General features: G+C 38.3%; 1 protein-coding gene across 8 annotated transcripts in view; it reads left to right on the forward strand.

Annotated features, from left to right (window-relative positions):
• The window catches only part of ZNF385B (zinc finger protein 385B), a 155,968-nt gene that overhangs the window by 21,281 nt on the left and 118,445 nt on the right, over window positions 1-16,242 (forward strand). For 4 of the 8 annotated variants that reach the window (XM_064434293.1, XM_064434290.1, XM_064434291.1 and 1 more), the window contains exon 2: window positions 9,566-9,868. In XM_064434293.1, coding sequence (XP_064290363.1) covers window positions 9,568-9,868 — 301 coding nt within the window. In that variant the 5' untranslated portion in view covers window positions 9,566-9,567. Of the gene's footprint in view, window positions 1-390; window positions 507-9,565; window positions 9,869-13,135; window positions 13,267-16,242 lie in introns of those variants that run through there. The other 4 variants (XM_064434289.1, XM_064434300.1, XM_064434296.1 and 1 more) reach the window with 4 other exon arrangements.

Below are 16,242 nucleotides of genomic sequence, written 5' to 3' on the forward strand. Positions count from 1 at the left end.
TAGGAGAGGTGTTTCAGTCTTCTTTGACCTTCCTGTGGACTTTCTCCAGCAGGTCTAATGCTCTTTGTTTGTTAGGGTCTGCGGAGCTCTTTGAAACAACAGTTTAAGGAAGTGCTGTCTACTTTAGCAATTCAAATAGCTGACTTGACTATTATTTTTTCAGTGCCTCCTGAATACTTGGTGTAGAATATATACAGGAGTGCAGGGTTTGAAAAGTTTATGCAGGTACAGTTTGTGGTAGTTGGGAGTGGGGCTGTGGCTGAGCCTCATCCCCAATGGGCTACAGGTGTGAAAAGCAGGTGAGCAGCATTGACAGCAATGAGCCATGGAGTGCCCAGGTGTTACTGACCAACTACTAAAGGAAACATGAGGGGCACACAGGTGCAGTGCATGAACATGAGGGTATAAAAGGTTCTGCTGAAGAACAAGAAGGGCAGATGCCTGGATCCTTCTGAAGTGAGGTGGTGTTACTGTGTATGGGCAGATGCCTGAAGCCTTCTGATGAGGTATGGTGTTACTCTGTATGTGGGAATGCTTAAACCTTCTGAAATTGATGACATGGTTATCAATGGTTATAGTGATATTCTGTGTATTGTGACTATCTCAACTGAGACATATGCTGTGACAAGTTCATGCTTGTTCAGTGGTTCTGGAATTGCCATTGGACCTTTGGTGTGAAGGTTTTATGGTACAGCAATATATTGCCTGTCTTCATGGATTGTTGATTATTATGTATGATATGAAAATAGTGTACTGATTTTATGCAAGTGAATAATAAAAAGAAGAAACCCAAACAAACTGCCACATGAATTCTTAATTTAAGTATTACCTTCAACTTAAAATGTAAATGTTAGGGTCCAAAATTTTAAAAAAACAGATTAAAGCAGTAATATGGCTGCACTGGCTGGCAAGCACAGAAATGAGGAATGTCTGCCAAATTTGTATGAGCAAGTGCGCTCCTTCTCATGGCCCTTATTTGAGGGGAGAGCAGAGCGGATTATTTACAGCATGGAAACACATGCATGTCCTATTTCTGGATCAGAGTGTGAAACGTCAGCAAAACTAGCAAAAGGCTGGCTCTTCATTTTTTTGAATGGAGGTGTGTTTTTTGGTGTGGAATAAGGTCTTCAGAATGCATTTTGCAAGCAACAGTTGCTTAAAGCCTGAAGTGACTGGCAGCTCGAGTTTAGGAAAGGTCTGTGCATGGGAAGGCAGAATTAGGGAGTGGCTGTATCTTCAACTTCACCAGACATCTCTCTGAGTTCAGTGGTGGCACAAAATATGCTTAGTTGTGGTTCCTTTAAATGGGGAAAAGGACAAGCAAGGGTTAAGTTCAGGTCAGTGCTAACTTTAACCTGGCCTGCCCACAGGTGGCTTCAGACTAGGTGATCCAATATTCTTATGGTCTGTCACTATGAGCTGGGTAATATTACTATAACTTGATCATAAAACTTCAGTAATTAATAAGATAAAGCAGGTGTGGTGTACCTTTATAGTATAAGACAACATTGGTTTCCATATTTTTTTCAGTTCCAAAAGAGAATCAGTTGTTTGCAAAGACAATGACAGGCTCTTAAGAGTGATGACTAATCTGGGACCATCTTTTTAGGAGCACTTTAGGACTGACACTCACTGCCACTAATCATGCTTGCAGTTTTCTGTTCTTAGTGCTTCCAATCAGGCTGATAGATCTCAATCTCACATCTTTTTCTGAATGTGGTGTGTTCTTTGTTCATGCCCAGCTATTATTTTCACACAATCATCAAAGCTCTTGTGTCCAAGAGTGCTTTCACAGCATTACCAGGCTTTATCCTGAATTAATGATTTCCAGTACAACTTATATTCAGCTCCTAGCATTGTCAGACTTGAGAACAAGACAGCCATCTACTAGGCTTGACTTTGTTGTGGCTTCCTTTTATGCTGAGATGAATTCTTGATATTTTTAAGAAAGTAGGAAATTATTTTGACTTCCTGCGACCAAAGATTGATTTACTCTTCAAATGTGATTATGCTGAAGCAAGATAAAGTAACATCCAGGTACATATACTCTGTAGAAACCTCAGATTATGTCAGCAGGTTTTCATCTTTATTTTTGCAAGTTTATGCCATGAACAGCTTTTTTAATAAATAAAATAGTTGCTTCACTAGAAGCACCTTACATCTTGAATCAGTTGTCCAAACAGTTAAAACCCATGTGTTTTGCACTTGGCTTTACGTTATCATAAGCTTCTTAAATGTATTAAAATAATGTGTTCTTTAAAAAACCCCTGTTTTCTGTGGTCCTTTTATTGTTGAACACAGGTTCAAACTGTACCCTCTACAGCATTTTCCCTTTATAAGTTTGTGTTCAGCTCTTTCAAGTTATAAAATCTGATGGAGATACATTTAATTAATGTTGTATTTCTCTAGGGAGAAATACAAGGAGTTCTTTGATTTAAATAGTACTTGGATCCAACTTTGAAAGTTACAGGTAAAAATCCTAACCTAGCAGCTTTGTAGAAAATTCTTAGAGGCAATAGAATTCAATTTATTTATTCAATTTGTTATTGATAAGACAGTTGACTGTCTCAAGAAAGCAGATTATGAAAATGGCCAAAACTGAAAATATACATAAGGAAACTCACTTTGCTAATTTCTCCTTGGAAAAAATTTAGCTTTTTAAAATTGAGGCTTTGCTAAAATAACTTGTAATTTTCATGTTCAATCTATCAAGGTATCCTATTTTAACTTTTTTTCTTTTCTTTGTTCTATTTTCCCCTGTTTGGCATTTGGGTATGTTTTGTGTTAATCCTGCTTGTATCCAAGAAAGAGCTAAAATAAGTCTCTCTATTTTTGTGGTTTGTTTTTTTTCTTCTTCCTGGGTGTTGCTTTACAAATACAGTATGTTTGGGATTTAGGTCTTTAATAGCAAACTAGAGTTCCTGGGTGAAATAGGATCAGATACAGACAATCAGTGATGGCTGGTATGAAATGGACTTTTTTTTTATGAGGACACTAAAACACAGACTGGACCATGGAGTACCTGATGGAATTTGTTACAGACATCATACCAGGGGTAGCACTGTGGATATTTGGATCATTATAAGGACTTGTTCAAAAGATTTGTTATAGAGAAAGCTAAGGGAACTGAGTAGCCATTTTCCTGCAAGATCTACTCTCCCTGGTAGGTTTCTGCATGTGGTAGGGGAGGGCAAATGTTTAAAATGACATCAAACCATGTGTTGGACACTTTGGGCATCTAAATATTCTTCTGTAATTAGCTAAGATTGCTTAGAGTGCAAGTTAACTGAAGGTAAGCAGTGCTTTAATGACACACTGCTGAGCAGAAGGCACCAACTTGTCAAATGGTTCATCAAGCAAAATCGTATTATGATAATTCTGTAGAACTATCTGTTTGTCTTGAAGCATAATCCATGATAGCTGTCTGGACTCCAAACTTGGTTAGCCTGCTTGGCAGCAGTCTGATGTGTTATGTCAGGTGAGGATATATCTCTTTGGCAAATAAACTGATGTGTAAATAGATTTGTGTTAATGCTAAGAGTGCCAGAAATCTGTGAGTATGGGTGCTACAGAGGAAAGGATCAACCTTACAATCAGAGCTAACTACAGATAGTGGCACAAGCAACAGCAGTCACTGATAACCTCAGCTGAGAGTCCTTTAATTTGCTCCAGTTTAGCTGAATTCACAGTCTAGTGCAGCAGGTCAAATTTTGTTTCCTTAACGTGGAAAATTTCAAGTCTAGTAAAGCGAAGCAAAACACTAGCTACTTGAATGCTTCCAGTTTTCTGAATTACCTTGTGCTGAACAGCTAATGTTTGTGTTGTGAAACAACCATCTGTTTTTATAGTTTGAAGAGAATCTCCTTCAAATGTTAAATGCTCTAAAATGTGTTAGTGAAGAGGCTGTCACCATTCAAAACTTTTCATGTGCAGTGAAAGCAAGCTGAGTTTCTATTCCTCTTTTTATTGATAAACTAGCATCAAAATTAAAGCTAAAAAATAACTTAGCCCAGTTTGGTCTGTGTACTGTGACCAATTGTCTTAAAAAATAAAAATATATTTACTTTTCTGAACCGTCCAATTTTTACTGTAACTTTGAATAAAAGGATTCCATGTTTTTTGTAAGCAGAGATGAAATACATAACCAAGAGTTGATCAGATATGGATGGACGGATAATAAATAGTTTGACAGGTGGAGATGTCACAGAATATGATGCCTCCTTGAGGAATTTCAGAACAGGATGAGGATTAAACATGGCAGTTCTCTGTTTGGGTTTGTATTGAAAGAAAGAGGAACATATCTTTGGAAACCAAATGGGTCCCTTAAACATATGGGGGTTTTTTTAAGGCTGGCTTCAAAAGAGTCTCTAGTGCTTTTTTTAACTCTGTAGGATACTGAGCACAAGGCACTATGCATATGCTGTTCACCACAGTATCCCAAAAGAACTTGTTGCCCAGATGGTGCAAACCATATGCCTCTTGATAGTTTATCTGTGTTTGGGAAATACTCTCTCAAAATACAAGAAAGGTCATAAGACTTGTAAAAAACAGCTCTAATGAATTTCTTTTAAATAATGCTCTGGAGGTATTCAAAGCTGGTTTGTGTATTTTTTGGGGTTGGGATTTTTGTCTTTTGGGAGTTGTGTGTAAATGTTTTATGGAGGAAGTAGGGAAGCATAGTTGCTCAGTGAGACCACAGCTCTTAAGGCATGCATGCAGACTTTACTAGTTCAATGCATAGATAGTTTTTCTCCATTGGAGATGCTCAAGAGGACTACAACACAAGGCTGGTCCTGTGTCTCTCTCCTCCAGCTTCTCCCAGCTGTCTGAATGAACCTTTTTGGAAATGTAACAATACAGAAAGCCAGTTAATTTTGGTTTTTGTTCCCATGTCTTCAGCAACTCATTTGATTATTTCCAAAGGCTAAAGAGAAAATTCTCTTTGCCCATATGTAAGTTTTTAAAATACGTTTTCTTTTTTGCTTACCTGGCACAGATCCACAGAGGAAACGCAGTCTAATTACATTTCCAGCACAGTGGTTCTTTGAAGTATGAACTAATTAGGAATGGGCATTGCAAAAGTTTAGACCAGCCCTCAGAAAAAGAATGCATCATGTAACCATCACTAATTCATTAGGATAACCAAAGCTTATTTCCTTTGAGTAAAGATTTGCACATTCTCACCTACAGCACTGTACTATATATAATACTTCTTTGTAGCTCCCTGAAAGCACAACTCTGTTTAAAAGTAAATTAGCCAGCCAAATTGAAAGGCTAATTGCCTTGAGCTTCAAGTACAAAGGATATCCACGCTTAGATTTCTTTACCAGCTGCAAGAGGCTGAGGGAGATGTGTTTTCAGAAATCCTAACAGGGTATCTCATTACACTTCAGAATTTTAATGTGGTGTCATAAATCACTAACTTATTCTTGCTCCAGTATTGTTTGCAGAGTCCATTGAGATAGATCAGTTCTGTGTACTGGGGAGGAAATGTGATGGAAGGACAACCCTGTTCAGTCTGGTAACAGTTTGTGTCAAATACCTGAAAAGGTCTTATTCTTTACATTGGTTCCTCTTATGATTTTGATCATAAGAAAAATTAATATATCTGGCTTGATTCATAATTTGTTTTTGCAAGAGAGAGACTGATGGGGCACGTAATCTCTTTACAGACTTAACATTTCTCTGGATCATTTCAGCTGGATATATGGATGCTCTCTGCAGGAAATGTTTCCTGCTTTGTTTCTCTTGTTTTCCCATTCTCCCCTTTCAATTTTTAATTGAGTCTAATCCTCACTAAGTAAATTCAGTGACAACCTTTGCAATGTGTATGTCCAGTGTGATTCACAGAATCACGTCCTTTTTGTATGGATAATTTTAATTTGTGGATATTATTATGTATCAGCTGCTGCTAAGAGTTGGCTTACACTGTGCTGTGTTAAGGTTATACAGAACTAGAAGCTTGCAGGATTGATCTAATGTATTTTCTCCATATGATAATTCCCAACCATTCTACCTTTTCATGAACTCATATTCTTGGTCTTATTCTTAAACCAACTTCTAAATACTTCACAATCCTACCTATAACAATGACTCTAAATTAATTTTTGGTTTCACAGAATGTAATGATTGTGTAACTTCTCTTTATTCTCAGCTCACTGACTGTAGTCTCAAGTAGCTGCTTCTGTTACATGATAATGTTATTGAGCTATGTGTAAACCTGAGGAATGTAATGGCTCTTTTCATATCTGACTCCTGGTGGGTGAGAACAAGTGCCACCCAGAACCCATTCAGATAGATAGCCTTTTAAAGAAAGGTTAGCTTGTACAAAATAAACCTCACTCATGGTGACATTCTGCACTGACTCTATGCAGAATTGTACTTGTGCTGGATGTTCTAGAACCAGGACATTTCAAAGATGTGTTTTTCCAACCTGAACTTGAAAGAAGAAAGGAAGGAGATGAAATTTTGAAAACAATGGAAACTTTCCTTGCATGTAATAACCTTTCTAGTTTTTGAACAAATACATACACCACAAGATGTGCTCACTTATGGAAAATCTGTATTACTGTGTGAAAAATGGCCATAATTTAAAATTTCAGTGCATGTTTGCCACAAACAATTTTGTTTTAAAAACTCTAGAAGAGGCTAAGCAAAGCTTTTCAAACACAAATTATTTGCTTTACCAAATGTTCAGATCTCCAAATCCCAGGAGGGTGAGGGCTGGGATTTCTGTAAGGAACAAGCAGATTTCTGAGGCTTGACATGGTCTTGTCTCTGGCTGCACATACAGGTTCTCTCCAGGGTTGGATTGGTCAGAGTATGCAGCTGCAAGCCCTCCTATGCTCAATGTAGGCATTTTCTCAGAAGTGATATGCATCTGCTGCTCCCATCAGCTGTTGGGAGGTCATGGCTGCTTATAATCAGGCCACCTTTTAATTTAGATGCAGAACTTAAGGCAACGAAGGTTGTTTTAAAATTTCAGCTTGTGGTTTTTAATTCTTAAATTAGTAGCAAGAGATTGCTTCAAGGACTCATTTGTCCTGTGTATGCAACTTTGTACTAAAACTGAATTTACACTTTTTTTTTTTGTTTGGTTGGTTTTGGGGTTTTTTTTGGGTTTTTTTTTTTTTTTTTTGTTAAAACAAGAGTGTACCTTGGCAGTGATTTCTTTTTATTTATTTGAAGGTTGATTTTCATTCTGTACTGGCAGCTGGGATGCCTAAGGGTGCAGGTGCAGTGTGAGACTCCTTGCTGTGCTCAATTGTTCTTTCTGGGTGTGTCCATATTTATAAATCTTTTTGGTGATGCACTTTTGAGGCAAATGTTCTGATTTTTCCCATGTACCCTGCTTTGGCCCATAACTGAGCAGAATCAGACTTCACCAAGGTTTTGTTCCTTTGGAGGAAAGGAAGCAGAAACATGCAGCCCAGGAGTGTTGTGTCTTTTGCCGCAATGCTAATGCAGTACCAGCCCAGAGCTTTCCAAAATAGCCCTCCTTGGGAAGGCTTTGGTGCTCTTACAGGCAGCTCCATCAGTCTTCCTTTTGCTCCATGCAGCTTCCTAAGGCAGATGTTTCCCTCTTACAGATGAAGAAGATCTTAAGATTATTGAAATAATTGCTGAATGATGTTTTGGTTTGTTTTCTGTCTGCAACCAAACGTATGAGATTTCTGACAGGCCAAGAGTTTTAAACTAACATATTTTATTCTATAATGGTTTGTATATACAACTTGTAAAAGAATTTTTGTTTCAGAACATTTTACTTCAGAGAACAAAAGCCACAATAGTGATGTTGAAATAAATTATGGAAAACAAAGGGACTGGGGAGGTTATTTATTGTTTGAAACACATTGAAAAATAACAAATACTGGAGCTCTAAGGAGATTAAATTTTCAGATGAAAATGTTATCTTAGCCCAGCTGAGTGAAGGATCTTGGTTGCTTGCCTTGAAATATGAGACAGACTTAAATGATTTAGTGTGACAGTCTCTAGCCTAGGTTTTCAGGATCACCAGTGTTTTAACTTAATTAGGTACCTGTGTGCTATGACTATTTTGAATAATCAATTTAATTTTTATTTGATGTGAGTTATACCTTATGTATTGTTAATATTGTTTGTTTGATAACAGAACTGTCATCTATAAGAAACAAAGACATGAAGTCTATTTACCAGACTTGATCAGTGAGTTGTACTTGAGAAGGAATCTGTGCCAACACTAAAATGTTAAGCATGGGTTATGAATGTGATGAAATACTCTATCCTACCATAGAAATGACTATTTCTGAAGCTTTTTCTGTGTACACCCCTGTGCCAGAGAACAGAACAGACTTTCTCTTGGTAATAAACTTAACTGGATTATGAGAGGGGTACTCTAGTGTTACTTGTGAGTGCTGCACTCATCTGGGGAGGATACTGCTACTTTTGGTTTTAACGTTTGTGTCTTTCAGTGCTCCTGCCTAACAGAGTCGTAGGTGTACACAAAATTCTGTGCTGCTCTGGTTCCCAGGCTGGAAAAGGGACCTTGTGTTTGAAGTATTTTGCTTTTGAAACCCCAGCATAAATGCACTTTTGCTTGGAAAGAGCTGCTCTTGTGCACTGCTCTGAGCCAGCCTTTGGGCATCCAGAGTATTTGGGTGGTGGGGGATAAGAATAAACATCAATTTGTGTAGCTAAGAAAACAGAATTATTTTCTGTGTGAGTTACCCTAGACCCCCCATTTCTTCTCTGCTGTTTTAGCACCATATCTTAAATGAAATATGGGCTTTCCCCCTATATATATATATATATATATATATATATATATATATATATATATATATAAAGCTGTGCTTTGTGCAGCTTGATGAGGTTTTTAATTCTCTAGGGCAAGTTAATATTTCAGGTTCTTGGCTTGTTGTTCAGGAACTGTCATTTACCATGATTTTGTGTAGTTTGCACAAGACTGATGTTTAGCTGACTTTCCTCTGTACAGTAGTTTGAGTTGTGAAGGTATTGATGGGCTAATACAGATTACATACGATCTTTGTATGAAGCTGAAGATTTGAATGTATGTGAAAGTGGAAAGGTTCTATTAGTCTCTTTTGAGCAGTCTGCTGTCTTCCAGTGTTTCCATAACATTTTTTGTTGGCATCCTTTTTGTTGAATAATTGTATTTGAAGCAGTGGGCACTGCTGTAGTCATTGGAAAATGAAAAACTCTGGAAACACTAAACACTAAAAGTGTTTAGTAAGGCAGAAGAAATGTATTTTAAAATAATCTTAACCTCTGCTACAGATCCAAGAATAAACCTGCTTTAAGATAGAGAGTTTGCTTAACAAAATAATGAGTTGTTGCAAGTTGCTGTGCAAAGACTATGATACATTGCCAGCTTAGTATTTCTGAGCTCTGTGGTGTGGCACAAATGCTTTTATTTCTATATTAAGCAATGCCTCTGCCGTTTGGAACCTTATTTGTTAGAACTGGTTGCTGGGTCATGCATTACAGCATTTCAAAAAAGAAAACACAGTTTTAATAGCAAGGTCTTGTTGCTCTCTGGTAACAATTTTGTCTCTTTTCTTTGTAGGTATGAAGCGTCCATTAAGTCCTGACCACATCGTTGAAGATGGGATTATGAATCAACCAGCTGTTCTACGGGCCTTTGAAGAAAAAGGACTGAGGAATGACAGACAGGATTACCAATTAAGCAAAGAAAAAAAGAAGATACTGTTTTCCTTCTGTGAAGTGTGCAATATACAGCTGAACTCTGCAGCCCAAGCTCAAGTTCATTACAACGGGAAATCTCACTTGAAAAGAGTGAAGCAGCTAAATAATGGAAAACTCCCTACAAGTACAGCTCCTGGCACTTTGTTTGCAAGTACAAGCACAGGTATGTAATTGTGATGTTGGATTTTGGTCAAGAATTCTGAGGAAGCTTTTAAGCCCTATCTTCTCCACCCAACATAACCATTAAACTTAGTATAGATTAATACTAGTAGTTAATATTTTGCCTTGCTCAGAATTATTGGTGTATTCCTTTTCCTGTGAAGCCAGGTGGTATTAAGGCAATATTCCATTATTCCAGGCAATATTTCATTATGTGTTGGACCTTGAGATGTGATCTATTTAGAAGTAACTCTTGTGGATCCAAACACTTACACATTTTGCCATCTTCTTTTGATTCCAAAAGAAAGTTCTGGAGAGATGCTACATGCACAGGAGAAACTTTTAAATGAAATCTAGTAGTGGAAGGATGGAGGAGGAGGGCTGGAATTTACAGGCCTGGCCCTTTCATTCTTTCTGCTTTCAGCCCTCGGGCTTTTAACCACTCATCCATTGAATCAGTTTAGGTTGGAAAGGACTTATAAGTATTTCAAAGTAAGACTTTTTACTTACTAGGAAAAACAAAAGTCTTGGGCAAAACACATCTAGCATGCATAATGTAAAGATACAAAGCACATGATATGCCCTTTTGTTTTTTGGGGGGAGTTTGTTTCTTTTTGTTTTAGTGTTAGACTCAGTTCATAGCTACTTGAGAAAAATCTAACAGATCTTGAATCTTCATACTAGAAGCTTTCCTAATTGTAGTATTTGTTTTTATTTGCTACATTAAGACATTGGCTTTGGTTTATTTTGTTTTGTATAGAAACGGCAAGCTGCATTGAAGGGTTTAGCTTTTTTTCTTTTTTCTGGTTTTGTTTCTTGTTAACTGAATTTTACTTGTTTTGAAGTCTGTGGTACTGTTCTGTTTGATTTAGAACTAAGAAGTGCGTGAGTATCACTTGTGTAAGGCCTGTGATTCAAAAGATGAAATTCCTATTGAATAACATCTAAATTCATTAATTGTGAGCATTTTTAAAATAACTGAATATCTATGAGACATTATGATTGATTTGAGATTCCTCTGTGTGTGGACCTACAATGCAAACATATAAAATCACTTTCTATTTTTGTTGCTTTTTGTTATCTGAACTCCTTGATCTGATGCCTTTGCTGTCATTCCTGGGGATCACAGCTGATGCTCTGGCACCATTACTCAAAGAATTCTCTGATGCTTAGAATACAATTGTTTGCTGGAGCACATGCTTTGGGGTTACTGCATAGCTTGGGAGTCAAAGTTTCTTTGTTCACTGATCTCTATATTAGACTATTAGTTGTGTACTAGTTATGCTGGTCTATCTGGTGCATATTGGAATAAGCATTCTTTTTTCATGGCTGAGGGATATTGTGTTCATAGCATTTGGAAGAAATGCCTTACAATAGACAATTTATTATTACTGTAATGACATAAACAATTCAATATACTCCACAGAACCAGTGGGAGAACAAGACTTACTGAGATGTAGTTCTCAAAGAACATTTTCCAAAAATAACCAGAAATTAATTTTCTTATAAATTGACATTATCCAGGTTCAGTTTTAATCCATGTCCTCTGGAGTGTTATTACCTCTTGTAATGGAAGTCTTCCTTTCCCCTTTTTTCAGCTAACATTGTAAATAGAACTTATTGTGCAGATGGTAAGAGAGCAATTATATTAATCTCACCTCACCATTGAATAGACTTTTTTCCACATGCAAAGGAAGCAAATAGCCCTCTCATACATCACTGTTACAGCTGCACCCTTCTAACCAAGCACCTAGTGAACAGTTCAGCACACCTTAGAATACTTCCTGCAAAAGTTCCATCCAGTGTCAGGTTGGAGTTTTCCTCTGTGTTCAAAAGATAAATGTGAAATCAGTAATATTCCCACTGGAAAATGAGGTGACTGTAAAATATACGTGACTGTAAATTCTCCTTGACAGTTCAGAAACCAGGATTACAGACCTGCCAGAGCTGTCTTGATTCTGTGTGACAGAATTGATGGATCACTGACTCCAGTTCTCCCTGACACCTGGTGGACTTTGTTATAAATAGAGATGAGACATATTTTCATATTCATTCTGTTTTGTGGTCCTCTCTGAGACAGGTGGCCCTCAATTGTTAGCAAATGTCCTTTTAACTTTTGATTTCTACTGTGCTTTACAAATTTGTTGCTCTTAACTTGCTGGTAATGATCCTTGTTTTACTACTGTTGGAATGTTTAAGATTTGATACCTGGGATTCTAGGTCCTGGCAAGAATACCTTTAATTGTATAGATGAAGAGCTTTTATATATTTAGTCAAAATATAATTTTAGAGATGAGTTTAACGTTACTTCTTTGTATTTAGAGTAAGGGTGCAATTGTGATAGGATTTAAAATATATTTAGCAACAAATTTTTCTAAGAAGTTTCCTCTATTTCTAGTTAATATTGTCTTGCCAGTTATTGACATATACAAGTTCTTTTGCTGTTGTACCTCTACCTGCAATTTAAATTACTTCCTAGCAAGCAAACTAAAATGGAAAGTAAATATTTAAGAGCTGTTTTTCTTTATATTGCCACAATCAAGAAATTAATGTGTTACATTAGGCGACTTTGGTGATTTCATCCACTCATTGAACTCCTTTTATTTACATTGGTGTTGAAAGCTGGGAAAAAGGAGTATTCTGCTTGGAAAATACATTGCACGTGGAGAGCCTTCCCTATTGCCTATGTTAGTGGTATTTTATTACCAGCCATGTCCACCAGGTCTATTAGTGCAACTCAGGCGGCAGTTCCAGTGCTGCCACTCCCGGGGCCATCCCGACCCTTGTGCCAGGCATACGGACGTACAGACAGGCTTAATATATACGTAAATGAACTCTCATGAGAGTAAGAAAGTGCGTGTTTGCCTTGCAGCTTAAGTTGGAAATTATTTCATGTATTTCCTATGAAGAAAAAAGGAAAATAAAGGGTGGTTTCCTGCAGCCTTGGGGAGATGCGTTTGGAGTGAGCCTGTTTAAAGCTTTGCAGTGAGCGGGCCTTGCTGGAGCCTGCAGCACATCCCGGCTGTTCTGGGTACCTGGAATCCACCTGCACGAGAAGTGAGCGCAGGGCAGGAGCTTGGCCTGGAGCCTGCTCGCCTCCTCTGCGCTGCCAGCGAGCTAAGGAGGAGCATTGACTGGTTAATTTGGGTTTGCCGGGGCCGGGCGGGGGCGATGCTGGGCGGCAGAGCCGGGCTGCTCGGCTGCGGTCCCACGCGATGGCGCTGCAGCCCGGGCCGTGCCGAGCCGCGCCGCGCGTTCAGCATCCCGGCGTGCGGGAGAGCTGCGGGATGCTCCCGGCATTCCGGGCACCCTGCCTGCTGTCCCTCCCGCTGCTTCCTCGGAGGTGACACCGGTTTTGCTCCAGGAATTCTCACTGCTTCCTCCATGGGGTGGTATCTCCTGGTGAGTCTCCTGGTTCTCTCTCCTTTCCCCCATGTAACGTGGGAACAGTTGGTGTAGTTTTAAGGAAGTGTAGTAGAAATGCCTGTTGAAGTCCAGATTTTACAAATCTCTGGAAACGCGTAGGGAAGTTTGGTTTTTGTTACAGAAGATGTCCAGATTTAAAAGTGCGCAAAGGAGAGTCCCTTTTCCCTGGGTCCTAGGCTGTTTTTAAGAACACATGTGTTTTAGGGCACTCATGAATGCCCAAGTGATCTTTCTGCAGGTCTGGATGGAGGTGTGATTGGCATGTCAGGATGCAGTGTATCCTGGAAGCAGCTCTGCCTTCTTGTTCTTGAAATCTGTCGCCTTTTGTGACAGTTTTGGAAATGCTGTGGGACCCTATACCATGACTCTTTGTAAGGGACAGTGCTGCAAGTTGTTAACACTGCAATACTGAGGAAATAATCACAGGTTGATTTCCTGAGGTGTTATAAACACACAGTTTTGTGATCTGGTTCTCAGCAACGACAGCCGGGGATTTGTTAATTCAGCAAAATAAATACATGAATTACTAGACTTCTGTTGTGTTTGACACTCAAATCGGGTCACAAAAAGGGCCTAGTAGTGGTAGTGGAAGGGTGAAGGTAAAACATCAGTTTTGGGCATGGGAGAAAAACAAGGGAGTATGGACAAGGCAGGGCTTCTTCCACTTTTGGCAACAGAGATTAGAGCTTCTTTGTCTCTTTGTGCAGTGCCATAAAAATTTGTAAGTCTAGTCAACCTGTCAAGTTAATGGAGGCAGGGAGGCTTACAGTTAAAGAGGTCAGATTATTCTTGGTAGGATCCATGGACTGTATAGCTAAGTTACATATTAGTTTTCAAAAAGAAAAAAATAGAGATAGCAAGTGTGAATAGTATCTTCAGCCAAAAAATTAAAGAGACTATTGATAGATATTGAGAAATTATACTGAAAATATTCCAGTTAGCCTTAGATCTGATCAATGATGGTTGGTTACAACAGAATGAATCTGCAGTGCACTGCTCTCACTTCAGTGGACTTTTTCCTTGGTTTTTGTCAGAAGAGTCTAAACCTAAATGCAGGTTTTTGTATGTAGGTTTTAATCTTTATATGGGCCAAAACTGGCTTTCTGACAGGTACCTTAGTTGCCATCTGAGACTGCTTTGTGCCAACATAATGGAGTACAGAACTTTTGCTTACTTTAAACCTCTTGATCTAGGTCCTCACTTCCTTCTCCATGTTTGTCTTTCATTAATCTAAAAAAAGACAAGGATAATCCGATTTTTATTGCAGAAGGTCTTTATGAATTATTCTAGCAAGTACTCAGAGGAATGCAAAGCAGCAACTAAAAGTATCTTTAAAAAGTTTCTGACCCGAGTCCTATTAAATGTATGCATGCATGGCTATGGAATTAGTACACAAGTCTGTAGAGAGCACTGTGAGCTTACTCTTTTTTTTTGTGTTTGGCCAAAACCTTTTTTAGACTAGTAGGTGAGCACTTCTTCTGCCTTCCACATCTGCTGCCTACAGCCCAACCTTTTAGCAGTTTCAAGAAAGCTGCTTCTGTGGGGCCACAAAGTGGAGCAACTCCTCAGGGCTTCCCCTCTCTGTCCTCTCCTGAGAGGGAGGTTGCTCCATGCTTTGCTGTCCTACTCTAGATAAAATACATTTTTCTTTTTGTAAAAAATTATACTTTCACTAAAAAGCAAAACTCTGCCCAATATAATAGAAATAATAACAGAAAGAGTTACATGCCTATAATGAAACATGGCTTAGTGAGCTGTTGGGAAAATCTTAGTATTTCACTTCTTGCTACAGGGTGAGTTGCCTTTTTCCTTATTCAGTGGTCTCTTGAACAAGATTACATTTGGTAGATGGTACCACATTCTTTGCATCACTTGAGTCTCTTCCACCATTTACTTAAGAAATAAGTAATGGTACTTAACATTTTTCTAATAGTATGAAATGTATTTAGTATAAGTAATTGCTGTTTTTTCTTTCACAGAAGTCATCATAGAAACATAGAATGTTCTGAGTTTGAGGGGACCCATCAGGATTATGATTACCTGCTTTGAAATTAGGCAGATTTATTGTATTCTTTTTGGGCACTGAGTACTCCTCACAAAATGCTGATGGTGAGAGTTCATACCAAGGCCCAGAACTGACATTAAAATTAAAATTTTTTATTTGCCAATGACTACACACTATATCTGTAATATAGTTCTTTGGGTAGCTGCACTGTGAAAGTACTGGTGATTTGTATGATTGTGTGAGCTCATTGGTAGTCTTCAGGAAAAACATGGGGAAATATTTTTTTTTAAAGTAATTGATAAGTTAATCAGAAAAAAAATTTCAGAAATTTCCTAATTCCCTAATGGCAAATTGAAAACCATAACTCTTTTGAAGTAAGTAAGAGTTATCAGACCAAATATTAATTTCTAGACTCCATTCTCTTGGAGGTGGGGAACACATGAATGACATTAAGCAAACAAAGTATGTACCTATTATGGAAAAAAAAATGGTTTATACGCAGTGATGCTTTGGGTTGGAATGTGGAAGGATTTCAAAATAAAATTGGACAGTGCATTTGGGACCCTGGGCCACTACTTTGCATAGGATGTATTCTTGTAGCAAAATGCCTTCCTGGACAGTTTAGCCTCTCTTCAAGGGCAGTTATGCTGTGGTAAAAAGCAGCATTTAAGACATCAGAAAATCAGATGTTTTAGAGTCTAGGACCAAAAATACAACTGCTTACTAGCCATGGTTTCAAGCTGAGAATGGCTGCAGGAGTGGTGGTGACAACTTCTGCTTTAGTTGGGAGCATATCCCTTGTCATTTAACCACTTGGGGCATGGCCTGGAGAGTGCCTGAAATCAGCCGAGTTGATGTTGCTGCAAGAATTTCTTCACTGTCTCACTGGAGGATGTGATCCACAGTTTACAGGTGTAGACAGCTGAGATGAAAAGTGATCTATAAAT

This window comes from Passer domesticus, chromosome 10 (genome assembly GCF_036417665.1).
Source record: "Passer domesticus isolate bPasDom1 chromosome 10, bPasDom1.hap1, whole genome shotgun sequence".
Taxonomy (NCBI): Eukaryota; Metazoa; Chordata; class Aves; order Passeriformes; family Passeridae; genus Passer; species Passer domesticus.